The 16,428-nt window shown below is 44.8% G+C and overlaps 1 protein-coding gene and 3 non-coding genes across 4 annotated transcripts; all 4 read right to left on the bottom strand.

Annotated features, from left to right (window-relative positions):
* Positions 1 to 797: 797 nt before the first annotated feature.
* ncapd2 (non-SMC condensin I complex, subunit D2) lies at positions 798 to 16,014 on the bottom strand. Its single transcript, XM_040165678.2, has 32 exons — positions 15,870 to 16,014; positions 15,356 to 15,475; positions 15,183 to 15,258; positions 15,042 to 15,100; positions 14,779 to 14,954; positions 14,180 to 14,325; positions 13,934 to 14,061; positions 13,706 to 13,829; positions 13,462 to 13,609; positions 12,264 to 12,461; positions 12,052 to 12,186; positions 11,869 to 11,956; positions 11,242 to 11,431; positions 11,021 to 11,139; positions 10,044 to 10,241; positions 9,762 to 9,936; positions 9,555 to 9,639; positions 9,241 to 9,377; positions 8,434 to 8,566; positions 8,029 to 8,104; positions 7,718 to 7,924; positions 7,483 to 7,643; positions 6,527 to 6,638; positions 5,613 to 5,736; positions 5,355 to 5,510; positions 3,518 to 3,695; positions 3,344 to 3,438; positions 3,143 to 3,223; positions 2,272 to 2,455; positions 2,034 to 2,199; positions 1,823 to 1,945; positions 798 to 1,106 (listed from the first exon to the last, which is right to left on the bottom strand). The coding sequence occupies exons 2-32, from the start codon at positions 15,471 to 15,473 to the stop codon at positions 1,024 to 1,026; spliced, it is 4,179 nt and encodes a 1,392-aa protein (XP_040021612.2). The 5' UTR covers positions 15,474 to 15,475; positions 15,870 to 16,014; the 3' UTR covers positions 798 to 1,023.
* LOC120811251 (small nucleolar RNA U85) lies at positions 11,537 to 11,817 on the bottom strand. The gene has a single exon (XR_005710324.2). It is a non-coding gene; the product is annotated as a small nucleolar RNA U85 (small nucleolar RNA).
* Positions 12,694 to 12,997, bottom strand: LOC120811255 (small nucleolar RNA U85). The gene has a single exon (XR_005710328.2). It is a non-coding gene; the product is annotated as a small nucleolar RNA U85 (small nucleolar RNA).
* On the bottom strand, positions 14,406 to 14,731 carry LOC120811254 (small nucleolar RNA U85). Its single transcript, XR_005710327.2, has one exon. It is a non-coding gene; the product is annotated as a small nucleolar RNA U85 (small nucleolar RNA).
* Positions 16,015 to 16,428: the final 414 nt, after the last annotated feature.

Genomic DNA, 16,428 nt, shown 5'->3' with positions numbered 1-16,428 from the left:
TTGGAGTAAAATGATGTTTTCATACCTGCAGTAACATGTTTCACTATTAAAGTTAAGAACCAGGCAAATTTGACTACTCCCACTGAATATGTGTCCTCAGATAAAACCTAAGTGCTGCTGCGATCACAGCATTAGCCTCTAGTCGGCAAGTGTCTTTACATAACGCATCAATCGCACGTACAAAAAGGCACCTCTCTCATCTTTTCGGAGAGGACAACGTGTGGGAGAGGGAGTGGGCGATAAAGGAGAGATTAGCAAGGAGGGGAGGGAGGAGGGTTAAACCGCACTGTGTGCCATGCGAGTGAAGAGGAGCGCTGCCAGAGGAAAAGTAGGCAACGAGGAGGAGGAGGACGGGAGGGAGAAACGCAACAGGCAGAGCCGACGGGAGACCAACAAGAGAGATTGATTACGAGAACAGAGGCGGCCAATGAGGCCACAATGTGTCAAAACGAGAGAAAAAAAGAAGATATTAACTAAATAGGCAGCCATATTCATTGGAGCGAAGAAAAAAATAGTTTGTCAAACAAAGAAAAAAAAACATCTGATAAGGTCGTAAAAAAGGAAAAGAAATTGGAGAAAGATGAAGCGAGAAGCATGTGGGGTAGTAACTGTCTGGGCAAGCTGTGACGACCATTAAACACCGCCGTGCAAACACACGATACAAGCACATTCACTGCCGCTTGTAACGATGGTGTAAATTTACATGACATTACGCAGCGGACATCCAACCCGTCACACATTTCTTCGTGTCAGCCTTGAGGGGTTCGGTCAGTGTGCAGAAATGAGAGACAGCAGAGTTCTTATCAAAACCAGAAACAGGTTTATTAAAATACTTTGTGATTCTACGTTATTTTATAAGTCGTCGAGCTGCTTAAGATCGATGTCAAGTACAAATGTCTTAAAATACAATATACAAAAAGAAATTAAACTTATTAAAACAAATGCGTAAAAACTGTAAAACTAAAAATGCAAAACATAATTTCATAAAAAAGGGAAAGACAAATAAAAACAACACAGGACGGGTCAGTTTCTAAGGCGAGCTCGTCGAGATGTGCGGGCGATGGGTGTCGTCACTTTCGGGGTCTCACTCTCCGCCATCACAGCATCTGATAAAGATATGCAGGAAGAAATTGATTAGGCAAGAGCAGTCACGTACTGCGCGTTTCCACAGAAGTCAGTAAATCCTAAACATTGGATGAGGATACAGAAAGAAAATCGTAGCACTTTATAAACACTGTTGAAAAAGGCATTTACTCGCGCCTTTCCCAATTTGAATGATTTATAATTTGCAGATTGAATCTTTTCAAGCGGTTTTCTAAAAAAGCCATTAGAGAAGATTACAGATCTTGGATTAGTGCTGCTGCGATGCACAGCTTCATTTTAGGAGTAACCTCTTAAATCCTCTTACACACCTACATTGTTCAGCCCACTGCCCCCAAGAACTTTTTTGTATCGATTGATCTGTGTGCTTTACTGAAGTTCATTCGTTTTGGTTTTTTTCACGAGGAGACGCCTGCGATCAATCCTTCAGCTGAGTGTTGTTGCTTCGCTTTGTCATATGTGATGGCAGCGGAATATTCAGTTTTTGACAAGAACACCGAAGATGTCCCTTTGGGGTATTGGGAGTTAAAAAAACAACAACAGTTTGGCTTAAAAAAAATAAGTCAATTAAATTTTGTATGTCACACAACCATGTTGTCTAAGGAAAACATGAGGGGAAAGTTTTAAATCACCAAAACAACTGAACACACGTAAAGAATAAATTAACAGAATCCTGAAATTATTTTAACTAATCAATTCCACTTGAACCAGCTGCGCTCACCCTCGTCGTCATTCTCCTCCTCATCACTGCTGAAAGTGATCAGAGGTTTTTTGGACTTTCGAGACTTCTGAGGCGTCACAAAACTGTCGTTTGCGTAGCCAGAGGGTGATGGCTTTGCTTGACCTGCAAAAATAGAAAAAAACGCATTTAAATGTTTCCGTCTGAAGATTTGCACACAAGGACCCTCCGATTGAAGTGCAAGACCACTGACCTCTCTTGGACCTCGCTCGGCCTCTGGCGGGCAGAGGCGTACGCATCACCGTCCTTTCAGAGGATCCTTCTTTTGGGTTTTCCTCGTCCATCTCAGGACTCTCCACATTCTCCAGCCCCCGCGTGTGAACCGCAGTCAGAAGCTTCTCAAACTCATCTACCTGGGCCTGCGGGCACAACGCTGCCATCAGTAAACAAGAGATTTCATGAAAATGAAAAAGGGAAGATTTATGCGGCACCTTGAACTGGGCTTTGGCCCCACGGCGGAGTTTGGCGGTGATGGCGAGCAGAGGCTGGTAGACTCCAGGCTCGGTTAGCTTGTCGCTGTAACACTCCCAGCATTCCTGCAGCCTCTTAAAACCCCGCTCACACATGGACAGCAGAGACAGAGACGTGGCCAAGTCACACCACTGGCGCTCCGTCCTGAGCGAGAGTCATAGGAATAATAAACCTGATTAGAAACCTTTGTGAAATGCATAGAAATTCTAGCTCCTCAACATAAAGTCATTACTCATGAATACGGCTTTGCCCTGACATTTGGACCAAATCTCATTTTCCAGAAACCTTTTGTATCTAAATTCACTTTGCCATTGTGTAATATAAAATGTCCTTCCTCAAGAGTACAGGTCAAGCATGAGTCAGAGGCAGACTGAAGAATGGCCCGACCAATGAGTGTGTACGATCCTGAACTATATGGGAAGAATGAGAGCAGGTGAACTGCTGTGTGGAGGCAACACGAGTCTATTGTTAAAGCACCGTCCAACAAGGCAAACCAAAATGGATTTCTGCTTCTGTTCAAAAGGAATCCACCAATATTAGTGCGAGATATGAAACACTTTAACAACAGATTGATTCATTTCAACAGAACTACTTTTCAAAAGTGGAATATAAAGTGTATTGGAGGGCCCGGCTGCACGAGGCATTAGGTCCATCCCCAATGGGAGAAAGCGCAGGCACATAAGCTGAAGTACAAGTGGGATGCGGCGCATCGGCCATCTGAGCCTCTCTTGCTTTAATGGCTCTTCACAAACCAATTCCTCACGCAGCCACCGCTGCACAAGAAAATAAGAAAAATAAAAAACAGCAGACGAGAGGTGTTGATTTACTCACCTGGCGGTCCTGAAGCGCTGACACAGTTTCTCTACTAGAGACTCTGTTTGCCTTTCCTTGGTGATGTAAGAGAAAAGCTGTCTGAAAAGACAGACACACAACTCAGCATCTAAACAAATACTCCCAAATTTAGATAAGCTGTCAACTTCCCACTCTAAGGCACGTGGCCTTCTAAGAAAGTTCAAAGGCTATGCAACTCACTTCATGATGGTGTTGAAGTCCTCCGAGGTCATGCCTCTCTCCGGGTCAGACAGGCGGCTGATGATGTCTGGGAGCAGGTTGTAGATGGCATTGTCCTGATGGGCAACACCGAGAGTTGAAAACCCTCCCAAGTAGTCAGGCTCCACAAAGGGTAACAGAGGCAGCAGTGTGTACCTTGGAGGCCAGCTCGTTGAAGAAGTTCAGGGCCAGGCTGGTGATGTGAGATTCGGGGTCAATTAGCAGCACAGCGACTTCGCTGACTTGACCTTTGACCTTGAGCACATCCTTGAGCACCAACTGGGTAAGAACCGTCACAGCCGTCTGCCTCACCGAAGGCACCTCGTCACTGAGCCTAGAAGAGAGGAGGACGTGAAATCCCCGGCAGAGTCGGCTCCAGCATCCTAAGGCCAGAAGATTGCATTTCCCCCCTTAATCAGCTTCCTATCACCAGCATGCTGAAGTGAATGTGCCATGTGTTTGTTTTGTTAAACATAAATATATTGTACCACGAGTGGTCAGAGGCTTTAATGCATCAGAGCAGTTTCTCACTTCAGATTTCCACATTTGGATGCATCCTGCGGGAATCACGAATGTCTGCACAACATTTGCCACTAACAAAATGTTGTGGCAAACCATTCAATAGTTCTATTTCAGTCTGTATGAATGGACAGCCGTTGTTTCCCCAGTCAATTAAGCTTCCTGTAAAGACTTGGTTATTAGGCAGAATGTTACGGGCACTAAACTGCCACAGCTTAACACAATAGGACAGGACACGCTGCAGGGGGGGGGGCACTCTGATAGCAATTTAGATTCACCCACACCCAAAACCACAGCACAAAAGAGACTCATTAACCATTTATGACAGAGCAGGACTCCTGGCAGAGCATCAGACACTGGAACATGGCCCTTCCACAAGCCAACGGAGGGAGTTCGCTACTGCAACGAGCCGGGGTAATTAATTCTTCGTGCGCTTATCAGGAAGCTCCGCGGCAGCAGCCCGGCAAACCGCGGCGGCGCCGTGTAATGCTTATCAGGTAAAAAACACAAGGCGTACAGTGAGGAATTATAAATGAACAGAATGTTTTACACGTCCCAAACAGGCCAGTGAGCGTTATCACACATTATAATTAAAGCTTCTTCAAAAACAAGAAACTGCAGCTTTCAAGTCAGCTATGGGGAAAGCAGACGCACAAGTGAGTGTTTTTAAAATGAAAGCCTACCTACAGGGCAAAATCCTTGTAGAACCTTTAACTTCACCCGAAATTATTCCCTTGTGCTCACCCAACCGCTCTGTGTCATTACAACACACTCATCTTTGTTTGAAAAGACAATAGTAATTAAGTTGTTCGTTGTCTAAAGGCGCCCTCTTCTAAAGGCGGTTGAAGGCTCCACCCCAGTTCATGTGTGTGCATTCATATACTGGCAGTGAAGCACCGGCTCGTTCCCATGGCAACATTGGTGGTCAGGATACAAAACAGACCTCATTGGTGTTTGCAAGCACAGACGATCTCAAAGTTTGCGTCGCTCCTTAAAAAAGAAAAAGTTGTGATGGAAGAGGAAACCTTCCCCATCATGTGGCTCAGTGGAGCACAGTGACAGCAGCGGCGCTTGAGAGGCTGAGAGGAATAATGCGCCGAGACGGGGTGGCGGGATCCGGATGAAGATGGCTGAAGTGTACACCCACTCAGTTGAGCCTTGGGCGTAGCCTTCCATCTCATGTAAAGTGAATACAGCCCATTGTGATAATGTCCACTGATTAGTGTGGCATGTTGAGCATGAGCTGCTTTCTCTTTTTTATCACCGGGCTGATTTAAAAGGGCAATCCTGTGTGCCTTATTTTACAGTTTCTTAAATAAATGTCAGTAAATTACCACAGTAAAATAATCAACTAAATCCCAAATAATGTCAACGCCAGACATTCGCTGTGCCAAATTTGTAATTAACTGAAAGGGTTGGTATTTTTTTTGCTCTGACCTGTGATTGGCCTTAATAATTCAAATCACCACATTACCTGGCATAGAGATTCTGAGTCCAGGGCTCCAAAATGTTAGGGAACCGAACGGTGAGATCTCCCAGGGCTATTATGGCATTTGCCCTGACCACAGGGAGAGCAGAGCGCTCCAGCACGGTAAACATCAGACGGATGTTCTCTTCACACACCGATGGGCTGGTAGAGAAAGAAATGACAGCATTGAAAGTCAGTTTGATGGAGTTTAATTTATATCAATATATACATAAGAGAATAGGGCAATAGGCAGTATGTTTTCACCTTATCATCATGTACTGAGAGAGAGCCAGACAAGCAGCGGTGGTGAGATGTGGGTGGGAGTAACGCCCCGGGGAGCTGCAGACTCTCACCAGCAGGGGAAGGAAGGCACACAGCAGGTTCTCCTCTAGACAGGCGGATTAAGTGGGTGGGGAGAAGAGGTTTAATACATGCAAACATTGTATCAAACATCTTTATTAAAAATCATAGATCTTTGGAACTTTTATTAACGTATACAATTAAATTAGAATTTAAAGATTACCGTATTTTCCGCACTATACGGCACACCGGGTTATAAGGCGCACCTTCAATGAATGACCTATTTTTCATATATAGGGCACACCGGATTATAAGGCGCATAAGATCCTGCAGTCAAACGTTTGACGTGGGGGGGATGTGGGGAGGTGGAGACGGTGCTGTCAGGGTCCGATCGATGCAGAAGCATGCGCAAGCCTTTAGAATAATTATTTTCCCCGTTAAGATGGTTCAGCTACTGTCAAGAAAAGGGGCACCGTCTCTCGCTCTTTAATCTCATGAAGTGCTCGGCAAGAACGACAGCTTTGTTTCTCCGACGCGCCCTGAAACAAGCTCCATATCTCACGCGCTTGAGTGCCCGCTCAGCATCTCGTCGTCGTAGACCGAGCTTTGGCATGTTTGGCAGAGTGCCTTGAGCGTCGTGTACAACCAGTATGGATCAACCGATTAACCAATTGATCCATATCTCACACACACACACACACACACACACACACACGCACGCACGCACACACACACACACACACGATTATATGGCGCAGTGTCGTTTTTTGAGAAAATGAAAGGCTTTGAAGTGCGCCTTATAGTGCGGAAAATACGGTAGATTTTTATGTGTAGCTGAAAGCCGCTATGGCTGCTTTTCTAGCACAGGGTTTTCTTACCAGCGAGTAATTCAGTCTCGCAGATCTTTCTAATGAGTTCAGCTTCCGTGTCTTCAGCGGAGGCTCCCATCAGCCCCAGCTCCTCCTCCATAGCGCTCTCACTGGCGGTTTGCTGTTGGAATGACGAAACTCAGTTCTGCAAGCTGATTTTTGCTTCACATATATTAATATGCAAATTCCACCGACAGCAAAGCAGTACGATACACCGGATTACAATAGTTCTAATCGTTTCCACAGGAGAAAAGGGTTTTCAAAGTCTATTGAGACCCTTTTCAAATCTACAATGCCCGACGCAAAGTCAGTTTTTTTATTTTTTGCATGAGAAATTAGATTGTGTGGCGGGAGTGCGTGAAAGACTGAAATGACTGACTGCTACGCTCAACGCGCTTAAGTGCTCAGCTGTTGGGCCTCCCTTAAAAAAAAAAAAAAAAACTTTGGATCTGCACAATTCACACAAGTCACCCAAACTGACATGTTTGCATCCCTAATATTATTTAATGCATGATTATATATATATATATATATATATATATATATATATATATATATATATATATATATATATATATATATATATATACACATATATATATATATACACATCTCATGCTCAAGATAATTTTATTTTCTTGTTTTCCGGACGGGCTGAACAATGAGCCATCCCTCATCTGACATTCAATCAAATTAATGTAGTCATCCTGCGGAGACTGATTGTTAAACCCACAGAGGGGGTTGGTTTTGCTGTTATGTTAAAGTGACAGTAACTCTGGTAGGAACTGAAACAGGGCAGCAAATGTGTTGATTGATGTTAGTCAATAAAATTATATAAAAGTTTGAAAGGAGACAATCATAATTCTCCACCGCCCAAAGCAACATGCTGAAATTGTTTGTCACCGAAACGGCCTAAAATTGGACTAAAATTGTTTTACATGTAATGTAATACACCGCCTCATTACCTTTGCTTTGCTGGATGGAGCCTTTTCCTTCTCCTCCCTCTCCTCTGTCTCTCCCCTCCTCCTCCGCAGCTCAGCGCTAACGCTGCGCTCGAGGTGAGATACCTGCCAAAAGGCCACGCAGCCACACAGAGCCAACAACTGGGCCAGGCACACGCAGTTCACTGCAGGAGACAAGGACACATCTGAGTAAGAGCACGTCGGTTAGGCTCAGTCAATGCAGACAAAAGAGACTCACCTTGCTCGTTGGACTCTTGGGATCCGTCTTGTAATTGGCCGGCGTCCTTGTTGAGTTCGCCGCCTTCTGCAATCTGATCTAGTAAGAGGCGAGCGCTGCGCTGGAGCAGCCGGGAGCACAGCTGGTCAGGGGATTCAGCCAGGAAGTAGATGAGACGGACGGCCTGTTGCATGAAGGTCTGCCAGTACGGGTCTTCCATCACCACACCTGGAGCGGTCAGAGGAGGAGACCAGCGTGACTTGAGGAAGGCTGAGATGAATATCTTGCATCAAAAAAAAAAAAAAAAAAAAGGCACATTTGTCTGAATTTACCTTCCGCGATGGCCTGTGTGAGGCAGGTGAAGAGCTGATGGTCCTGCGGCAGTCGGAATGGAGCGCCTTTTGATTGCTGGTGGAGATAATGAAGCAGATGTTGACATCGCTTTGAAGATGCCTACTTGTTCAGTGGCAAAACGTAGTCAGAAGACAGATTTTCCTGCATTCAAAGCTTGGAATTATAATAAGTATTTTTTTAATTAAAGATCTTTAAGATACAGCTCATCGCTTTCGGCGTCATTCATTGTAGCCGCGTGTGCGGAAAATATAATTTCTACGCAGAAAAACGATGCTTTGAAACAACTTGGTAAGTATGTTATTGATTAAACCTCTATATGGAATATTTTTGACTGAATCAACACACTCAAGTCAACGTGGCTCTCGTGTCATTAGTCCCCTTACCCTGACATGGTCCGTGATGCTGCAGATGGTTAGAACGGCGTCTCTGGCCAAAAGAAAGTCTTCCGTCACTTTTTCTCCCAGAGCCACGGAACAAAGAGTGTCCAGATTACTGAGGACTACCTCCCTCTCGGCCCTGTATTTGCATTAATACAAAGAAATATTTTACACAGGCATCAAGTATTAGAGGTTATTTTTTCCCCAATGATTACAGGATGATGCAAAGTGAGGTAATAACATCTCTGCCCAACATCACCCCAACCGCTGGGCACCGGCCTTGCCAGTGCGATAATGGGGGTAGGAGGATGAGTAAGGAGAAGCACATAAACGGCTGGGAGGCAGCGGTGTGGCTGGACTGCAGATTGTCCCTTAACTCGCTCACTCTCCCCTGCAGCAGCGGCAGTCTTTAGGGAAGATTGAGGGGAGCACTAAAAATAATATAAATATATATATTTTTTATACACACACATTAGTGAAATGCACTGGCAAGGAGCCTAGTTGCATTGTCGTGACTTTCGATTACAATGAAGAGGAGCCCAGCCTGAGCTTAATGTTCAGTAGCTGAGGACTAAAATGTAAAAGGAAGCGCTTCCATACAGGGTGAAATATTGCAGATTTGAAATATGATGAAAGTGACTTGTCAGTCAGTACAGTAACAAACATTTGTAGAAGGCATTTATTTAACTAAAATGAACAGCCGAAGGCCAAAAAGTTTACATTTCTCATTTGGTAGACTATGAGCCCTTTTTCTCAGCCTGGCATCAAAATGTTTGTTTCTTGGCAGCGCTCTGAAAGAGGCCCATGTCTTACCGTGCAGCCAAACCCAGCAGCAACACCGCGGCTCGCCGGTGTAAGGCGGCCGTTTCTCGTTTGCCGGTAAACCTTTCCCACAACACCTGCACCACGGTAGACTGGAGATGGCTTCCACTGCCAAAGAACTCCTGCACCTGAAGACATCACCAGACACAGGTTACAAATCTACACAAAATACAGGAAGCACGAGTTAATCAAATTTACACAGAACATTTTATGGAGGATACACTCAATGTTCTACGCAGTTGTGTTATAAAATTAACAATTGCACTCAGAAAAGATCCATTCGTTTAATGAAAAGGGTCACCCACTATTTCCTCAAGACACTGGATTGTTCCCAGAGACGCATCCACCATCAGTTCGGAGAGACTGTCGACAAGAGTGTGGGCTTTCACCCTGATGGGAGACGAGAGTGGCTTTAAGAAGAGAACGCATTGCAATGTTCCTTTTTTTACAGCTTTAAAAACATACATAAAAATAAATGCAGTATCAGCTGAAATCCCATTAAGTGGTTTTACCGGATGTTCTCTCCTTGAGGGTTCAGGTACAGGCGCCTGTAGGCCTGAACGACAGCATCTTTAATGGCAGCGTCGGTTGACCAGACCAGAGGCAACATCTTCCTCACCCCACTGATTGAGTTGGCAACGCTGAACTCGCACACAGTCACACAAAACTGCACAGCCTCCTGGACCACTGAAACCAAAAACTGCAGTTGTCAAATCTGAAAATATATCTTTGATGAACTACATGGAGATACACAGGTTTGAGTAAGTTTGCGCTCAGATGCATATTGGCTCAACCTGAAGTGGTCTTCCAGTAGAGCATGGTGTTAATGACGGAGATGGCTCGCTCCACCTGTAAGGCGAAGGTTTCAGTGTCTTTCAGGTACTGCACCAACATCTCTTGCTTCTTCAGCTCCCCATCTTCTTCCTGCTCCGCATCTTTCTGTGGGGTCGGTGGCAAGTTCTGACTGAGCTCAGCGGCGTCCTCGTCCGAGCCTGAGGGGACAGACCATGTTTTGTATGAAGTGAGGCAAAAAGAAACCAACGTGAATTTAAATAAACCATTTTTACAATTGATGCTCAATTACTCCACACTGCGGTTCGGTAACCAGGTTAAATCTATTCTCGCTCAGTGAGGCTTTTAGTGTGCAGCAACAGAAGGGTTCAATTTACATTAACAGCACAGAGTAATAAGCTTTTGGCCATCTGCTGATATTACAGGGCCACGGTTCATACAATGAATAAGAATAGTTAAAGAACTTGTCTGGACTTTTCACCCATGATGTGATCCGATGAATTGAAACTTCAGAAAACCCGGCACATGGTAATTAAAACAGAGCTAGCATTAGGTACATTCTATTCAACTCAATACTTGTGCAAAGGCCTTTGTCATTTTGCTCCCTGTCTGAAGACTTAGAAGTTCAAACAAAAGCCATGTCCCACATCCCCTTTCATCTTCAACTGAGTGCACCAATTTCTTTCATTTAATGATAGTTACGTTTTATACGTCGACGTGTATCTGGTGTTTTAAGCTGTCAAATATATCCTTTACTCACATTGACCTATTAAAAAGGACAAATATTATGGATTATTCACTTTTTTTTACTCTTCACTTTTGAAGTGCCACTGAAATTCCCTCCATTAAAGAGAAAATGCAAAGAGCTGGATTTGAAATGTGTTCAATAATGCTTCTATTAAGATTCACGGCAGAGAGCTCTTATGATAAGTCCATCTCTGGATACAAAAGCATCAGGCGAACAGAGTGCAGCCTTTACCCTTGAATATGTGAGCCAGGGTTCCCATTAGAGTCTCAGGAGTGAGAGTGGAGAGGGAAGCAAACATTTCAGATTCAGGGAAGCAGCCGTGTGCCCTTATGCAAAGACGTACAGCGTTCCTGCAGAGAGGGAAGGGAAAAGACATTGCACTTGTATTGTTGTCTAATTGACAGTGTGGAAGAAATGAATAAACCCTGGCCAACGTTTGTGATGAGCCTCACCTGTATTTGTTGACACGGAGGTACTGAGCAACCTTCACTGCAGTCGCTCTGTCGTCCTCTGCCTCCACATCCCGGTTGTCGTCTTCATCCTCCTTCTCCGCTTCACTTGTCGGCTCGAGCTCGGCCCTGACAGTGACAAGCAGCTCGGGCTCCATGGCGGCCCACAGCTCTGAGGCTTTAATGGTCGCCACTGCCAGAAAGGAAAGAGATTCAAATCCAACCAGGGGGCTGAACATTATGGTCTTTTGTGTTTGATGTTGTGATCTTTTTTAAAGCTAATCATGGTTGTGAACTTAACCCTCAGATTACCAAAGAAGCAACTCACAGCTGACTGAACTTTGAGCTGGGTGCGCTCCTTGCCTCCTTACACATGTACACATATTGTCCGCTTCATACCCGTGATTACTCCACTGTCACTTACAAAGGACTACTGAGGGTTGAGCAAAGTCACTGTAGGCAGGCCCTTACAGCAGAGCAGGAATGCTCCTCTGCACTGCCAAGATTACCTGCCAAGAGGCAAGAAGAACCCAGCTCTCGTTCAGTTCGCTCGTATTCGCCTTGGACTCATCATCGGGCAACGCGTTACCGAGCATAAAGGAAAATTAACGTCTCCGGGTTCATCCATACCTGGAGCTTTCCCCTCCAGTCTCGCTTTCATGTCTCTCAATTTGGCGGTCTCTTTCTCCAGCGGTTTCTGGAGATCTGTACTGCTGAGCTGAAGCAGCAACAAGAAATTATTTCAGCACGATTGGAATCTGAATAAAAAAATAAAGTTGTTGTGTCATCATTGATCATGTTGCTTTTAGTGACCTTGCAGCTGTAGGGGTTGAGTGCAATGAATGCAGCCAACAACTGGATGGCGCTCTTTACAGCATTTATGGATTTGTCCATCAGTCTCCCCACAGCGAGCTCCATCACCTCACTGTACTTACACAGGGGCAGTGCCTAAACAAAGACTGATTATTACCACGTGCTATATTGAATACCGTGCGTTTAAGGATACAGAGGCGATTGAAACATACTTTGCTGTTGACTATGCGCGCGTAGACCTGTAACACACGCGCCCTCACGTGGGAATGTGTGTCATGCAGGTGTTCCTGCAGTGTGTCAAAGAAGCGGTCGCGGTCGGCTTTGCCAGACTCGTCCAGCTTGTCGCCACACAGGACCCGCACAAGGATCTCGCCCAGCACCTCACACACAGCGACACGCATGGTGTGGCTCTGCAAAACAGGAGGCAAGAAGGGATAAATCTGCAGCCAATCACGTTCTTTTAGGCAGTAACAATTTGTTTTGAGTTTCTACAACAGTCGTTGACTATATAAATAAAATGTGTGTATCTTGGCATCCCATGGAGAGTCCGGCAAGAATGATACAATGAAACTACTCGAGCAACTGAAATACAGCACTTCAGCACAAACACATTACTTTGATTTTAGTTCAGTTTAAGAACACTGCCCTCAGATTACCAAAGAACAACTCATTGCCAACTGAAGAGCAGAGAGAGCTGGGTGAACTTCTGGTCTCTTACAAACGCGCACACACATTCACACAACACACACACTGTCAGCGTCATCCCAGCAATTACTCTGCTGTAACTGTAGAGGAATAATTTGGGTTGAGCCAAGTCACTGTAGGCAGGCCCTTACAGCAGAGCAGGAATGCTCCTCTGCCCTGCCAAGATTACCTGCCAATAGAGGCAAGAAGAACCCAGCTCTCGTTCAGTTCGCTCGTATTCGCCTTGGACTCATCACTGGGCAACGAGTCAACTGAACAGCAAATAAAGTAAACAAGTCATTTGTGGAAGGGACATTTCCCTGAATGATGTACCCTTTTGTTCTGGTTTCTTGTGTCAGTGTGTTAACACTCATCAAGTCTGCAATGAGGGCTGTGCATTGTGCCTTTGTAACAGCACAATTTGCATCCGTTGAAAATGAAGTGATCAAATAAATCTGTAGAAATGACTAAAAACTAATTATTTATGGTCATAGCAAATGCAAACTTTGAGATAGACTACAATGTAATGGGATGCTGTGAAGTCCCTATCATGTAATATTAAATATCAAAACATGCTTTTCATTAAGACACTTATTAAGTCATTATGTCTGTTAAACACATAGCGTTTAACTGACATCTTGTTATCATTACTGTACAAGCGCAGCTCAATCCAGAAAAAGGAGAGCTGTAAATGAATGATTCAATGTTAGCAGGGTGAACATGTACCTCTCCTTCCAAGTGTGTGATAAGCACACTAATGTTGGGGATCATTAATTCAGGCACCAGGGAACCAAGTTCTGCAATGAAGGAAGAAAAGGCTTTGACCCCCGACGCCTCTCTAGCAAGCTCCTCACTTGACCTCTGGCCGATCTCGCTGAAGGAATGGAGGGAAGAAAAAAGGGTATGAGCATCCAAACAAATATTACATTGGATTAACATTTAAAAAAAAGATTGAAATAAGGTTACTAACCGGATTACTTCCCCTATGATCGCCCTGACGCCGTACTCAGTGCTCCACACACAAACCGCCTGGGCAAACACGGATGACAACTGCTCAAAGTGTTGCAGCAACTGGATCACCTTTACACTTGCACCTGAAAGAGTGAGAAAACTAAAATGTACAATGGATGCTGAAAAAGCAATAGGCCGTGTAAGGTTTCATTATTGCACACAGGTTCCGCATGCGACAGAGACGAACCTAGAAGGTGGTTGTACTTCTTGATTAGCACTCCAAGTAGGTGGATTATACCATCTCTGGTGGGTTTGCTCTTCACATGGCTGATTGTTGGGTTCTCAAGGAGTTTATAGCAACAGCAGGTCACACAACTAAGAAGAAACAGTATCCAAAACTGTAAAATGGTAAAATCTCCATGAAGCACAACTTATATACATCCGGAGCAGAACTATAGAGTGCGTGTGTTGCTGGGTCTGATCAGACGGGTACCTGGTGAACTCTTCCTCGACCAGTGAGAGGCTCCAGAGAGAACGAATATCCAGCTGGAGGAGCTGGATGAGGGCCTGCAGGACTCGCTCTCTCTCACTGTCCCATTGCAGTAGTCCTTCTACGCCCCCTTTGCCTTTTTTACCTCCCTGTGTATGAAAGAAAAACACTTTAAAGATACTACACAGTTACACAATACATTTTACTACTGCAATTGACATTGAGCACATGCCCTCAGGTTACCAAAGACTGTAATTCATAATGGTCAAAACCCCTGTAGAGACGTTAGCTTCTTGCCTGCTGACATGTACATTCATCCAACATCGATAGACACACAAACATTCACACACTGTCTGATATCTCCCACCTGACCAGTCCCAGTGCTCTTGGGGAGCAGAGGTTAAGGAAAGTATCAAGTTTACTGTGGATGGGCCCTTACAGCGCTGCAATAAAACTCTACCACACCACCAAGATTACCCACCAAACAGCAGGCTAGAAGCAACAATCTCTGGGTCTGACGGACTCATCAAACTTGCCATGATATCATCATACGGGCATTAACATAACAGTTCGCTGTGAGCAAAAATATTTTATAACCATACCTTCCCCGGGGCTGTGACAATATTCTGTCTATTGGAGTCGCTCTCGAAGGCCTCAGTGAGTTTGCAGAGCAGGTAGACGCTCATCTTGACAGCATTAAGCTTCTCTTTGCGCTCTGCGGCAGAGACGGAGGTGGAAAGCAGGAGCGCGGGCAGTGAAGCTGCCAGGCCACTGACCACTGAGGAGGAGGAGAAAAACATCAGGCATGACTTCAGAAAATTATATATAATATTTAAACATAGAAACATGAAATAAAAGCTCTGACCTTGTACGAGTAACTCAAAGGTATCCTCCTTTACACCCAGGTCCACTAAGTTACATTGCCTTAAAGAGAAGAGCTTATTTATTACACATGCAGTTCTTGGTAACAATGAGGAGAGCAGGCTACATTGTAACTGATGCTTACTTTAGCACGCTGTAGCCCGTGTCAAAGTGTTCCAATATACACGTAGGCCCCTGGCTCCTCAATGCAGCCTTAAACTCTGTGGGGAAGAGACGAAACGGTCACGAACACGACGGCACAGTTGAAAAGGAAATCTCCACATCGTTTGACTAGTCGACCCAACTAAAGTTACTTACTACTGAGACATGCCGCCAGCTGTTTGGGGGACACCACGTCCTGGACGACGTACTGGTTGATCCCCCCGGTCTTCTCCAGGTCTCCCACGCAAACGGGCACAATAAAGTCCCACGACATCTCTGAGTCGAGACCAAACAAAGAAACAATAAATTGAAAATGATGAATTGCCACCATTGACGATGCATCGTTTTACTGTAGCGACATAGTATAGTAACGCTCGTACGGCTAAAGTGCATCACTTAACTGACGTCAATTCTAACCGGTTAGCTAGTATTAGTCGATGTGACTGGTTTAGCAAAAAGGGAAATAGTCTTTTAAAGTATGCAAACATTTGTTTTGTTGTGGAACAAGCTAACGCTAGAGGGACAAACAACTAGCGTTAGCGCTAGCAGGCTAGCTAGCTGCTAAGCCATAGACGTTATGCCACTGTGCGAGTTTATCTTCAAGTAAAACAATTGCAGCTAGAAAATAACTAACTACTCCGTATAGACACATTGTAAAGATAACGCTCACCTGGGCCGACTGCGGTCCCTTTATCCACGACGACGACCTCTGAAGACTAAAATGTGCTCTGCTCCCTCCGCCGCCCACAAGCTCTTTGAATCTGCAGGTTTTCAAACTTATTTGTATATCGCGCCAAATCACGGGAATGCTGACGTCAGAGGTGGTCGGTGCTTTTCGGGCCACACCGCCACCTACAGGACAACTATGAGCACTGCAACACACCGTTAAAGCTGCGAGGGAAGCCCAGACCATCCGATAAAACACACACACACAAAGGCATGTTTTTTTGAGGTAGTAGCTGTATTCAAATGATTGACAACACAATCACCCCCTCTCCATTGTACCAATGTTTCAGCTACAGAAATGTCAATACTTTTCACAAAGCGTTTTACTTTCTATACAGCACTCAATCAAATGTTAAAATGAAATGAAACTCACTACCCGGATGACTAATACTGTCGGGATGCAGCATTTGTCCTTGTGTTATTTTGCCTTCTCGTTACACTTAAAACATAAAACTAGTGTTTAAGGCGAGGCTCAAGAAACTAACTATACAAAAGAAGCAAAA

The sequence above is a fragment of the Gasterosteus aculeatus genome, chromosome 20, assembly GCF_964276395.1.
Source record: "Gasterosteus aculeatus chromosome 20, fGasAcu3.hap1.1, whole genome shotgun sequence".
Lineage (NCBI taxonomy): Eukaryota > Metazoa > Chordata > Actinopteri > Perciformes > Gasterosteidae > Gasterosteus > Gasterosteus aculeatus.
Note: the sequence above shows the minus strand (reverse complement) of the source record. Positions and strands in the feature narration are given on the sequence as shown.

Coding starts and splice junctions, on each gene's coding strand:
- ncapd2 (XM_040165678.2), bottom strand. CDS start 15,473: ATGTCGTGGGACTTTATTGTGCCCGTTTGCGTGGGAGACCTGGAGAAG. Junction 8,105..8,433: donor GCATCACGGACCATGTCAGG/GTAAGGGGACTA, acceptor TATCTCCACCAG/CAATCAAAAGGCGCTCCATT. Junction 1,946..2,033: donor CCGAGCGAGGTCCAAGAGAG/GTCAGTGGTCTT, acceptor CTATTTTTGCAG/GTCAAGCAAAGCCATCACCC.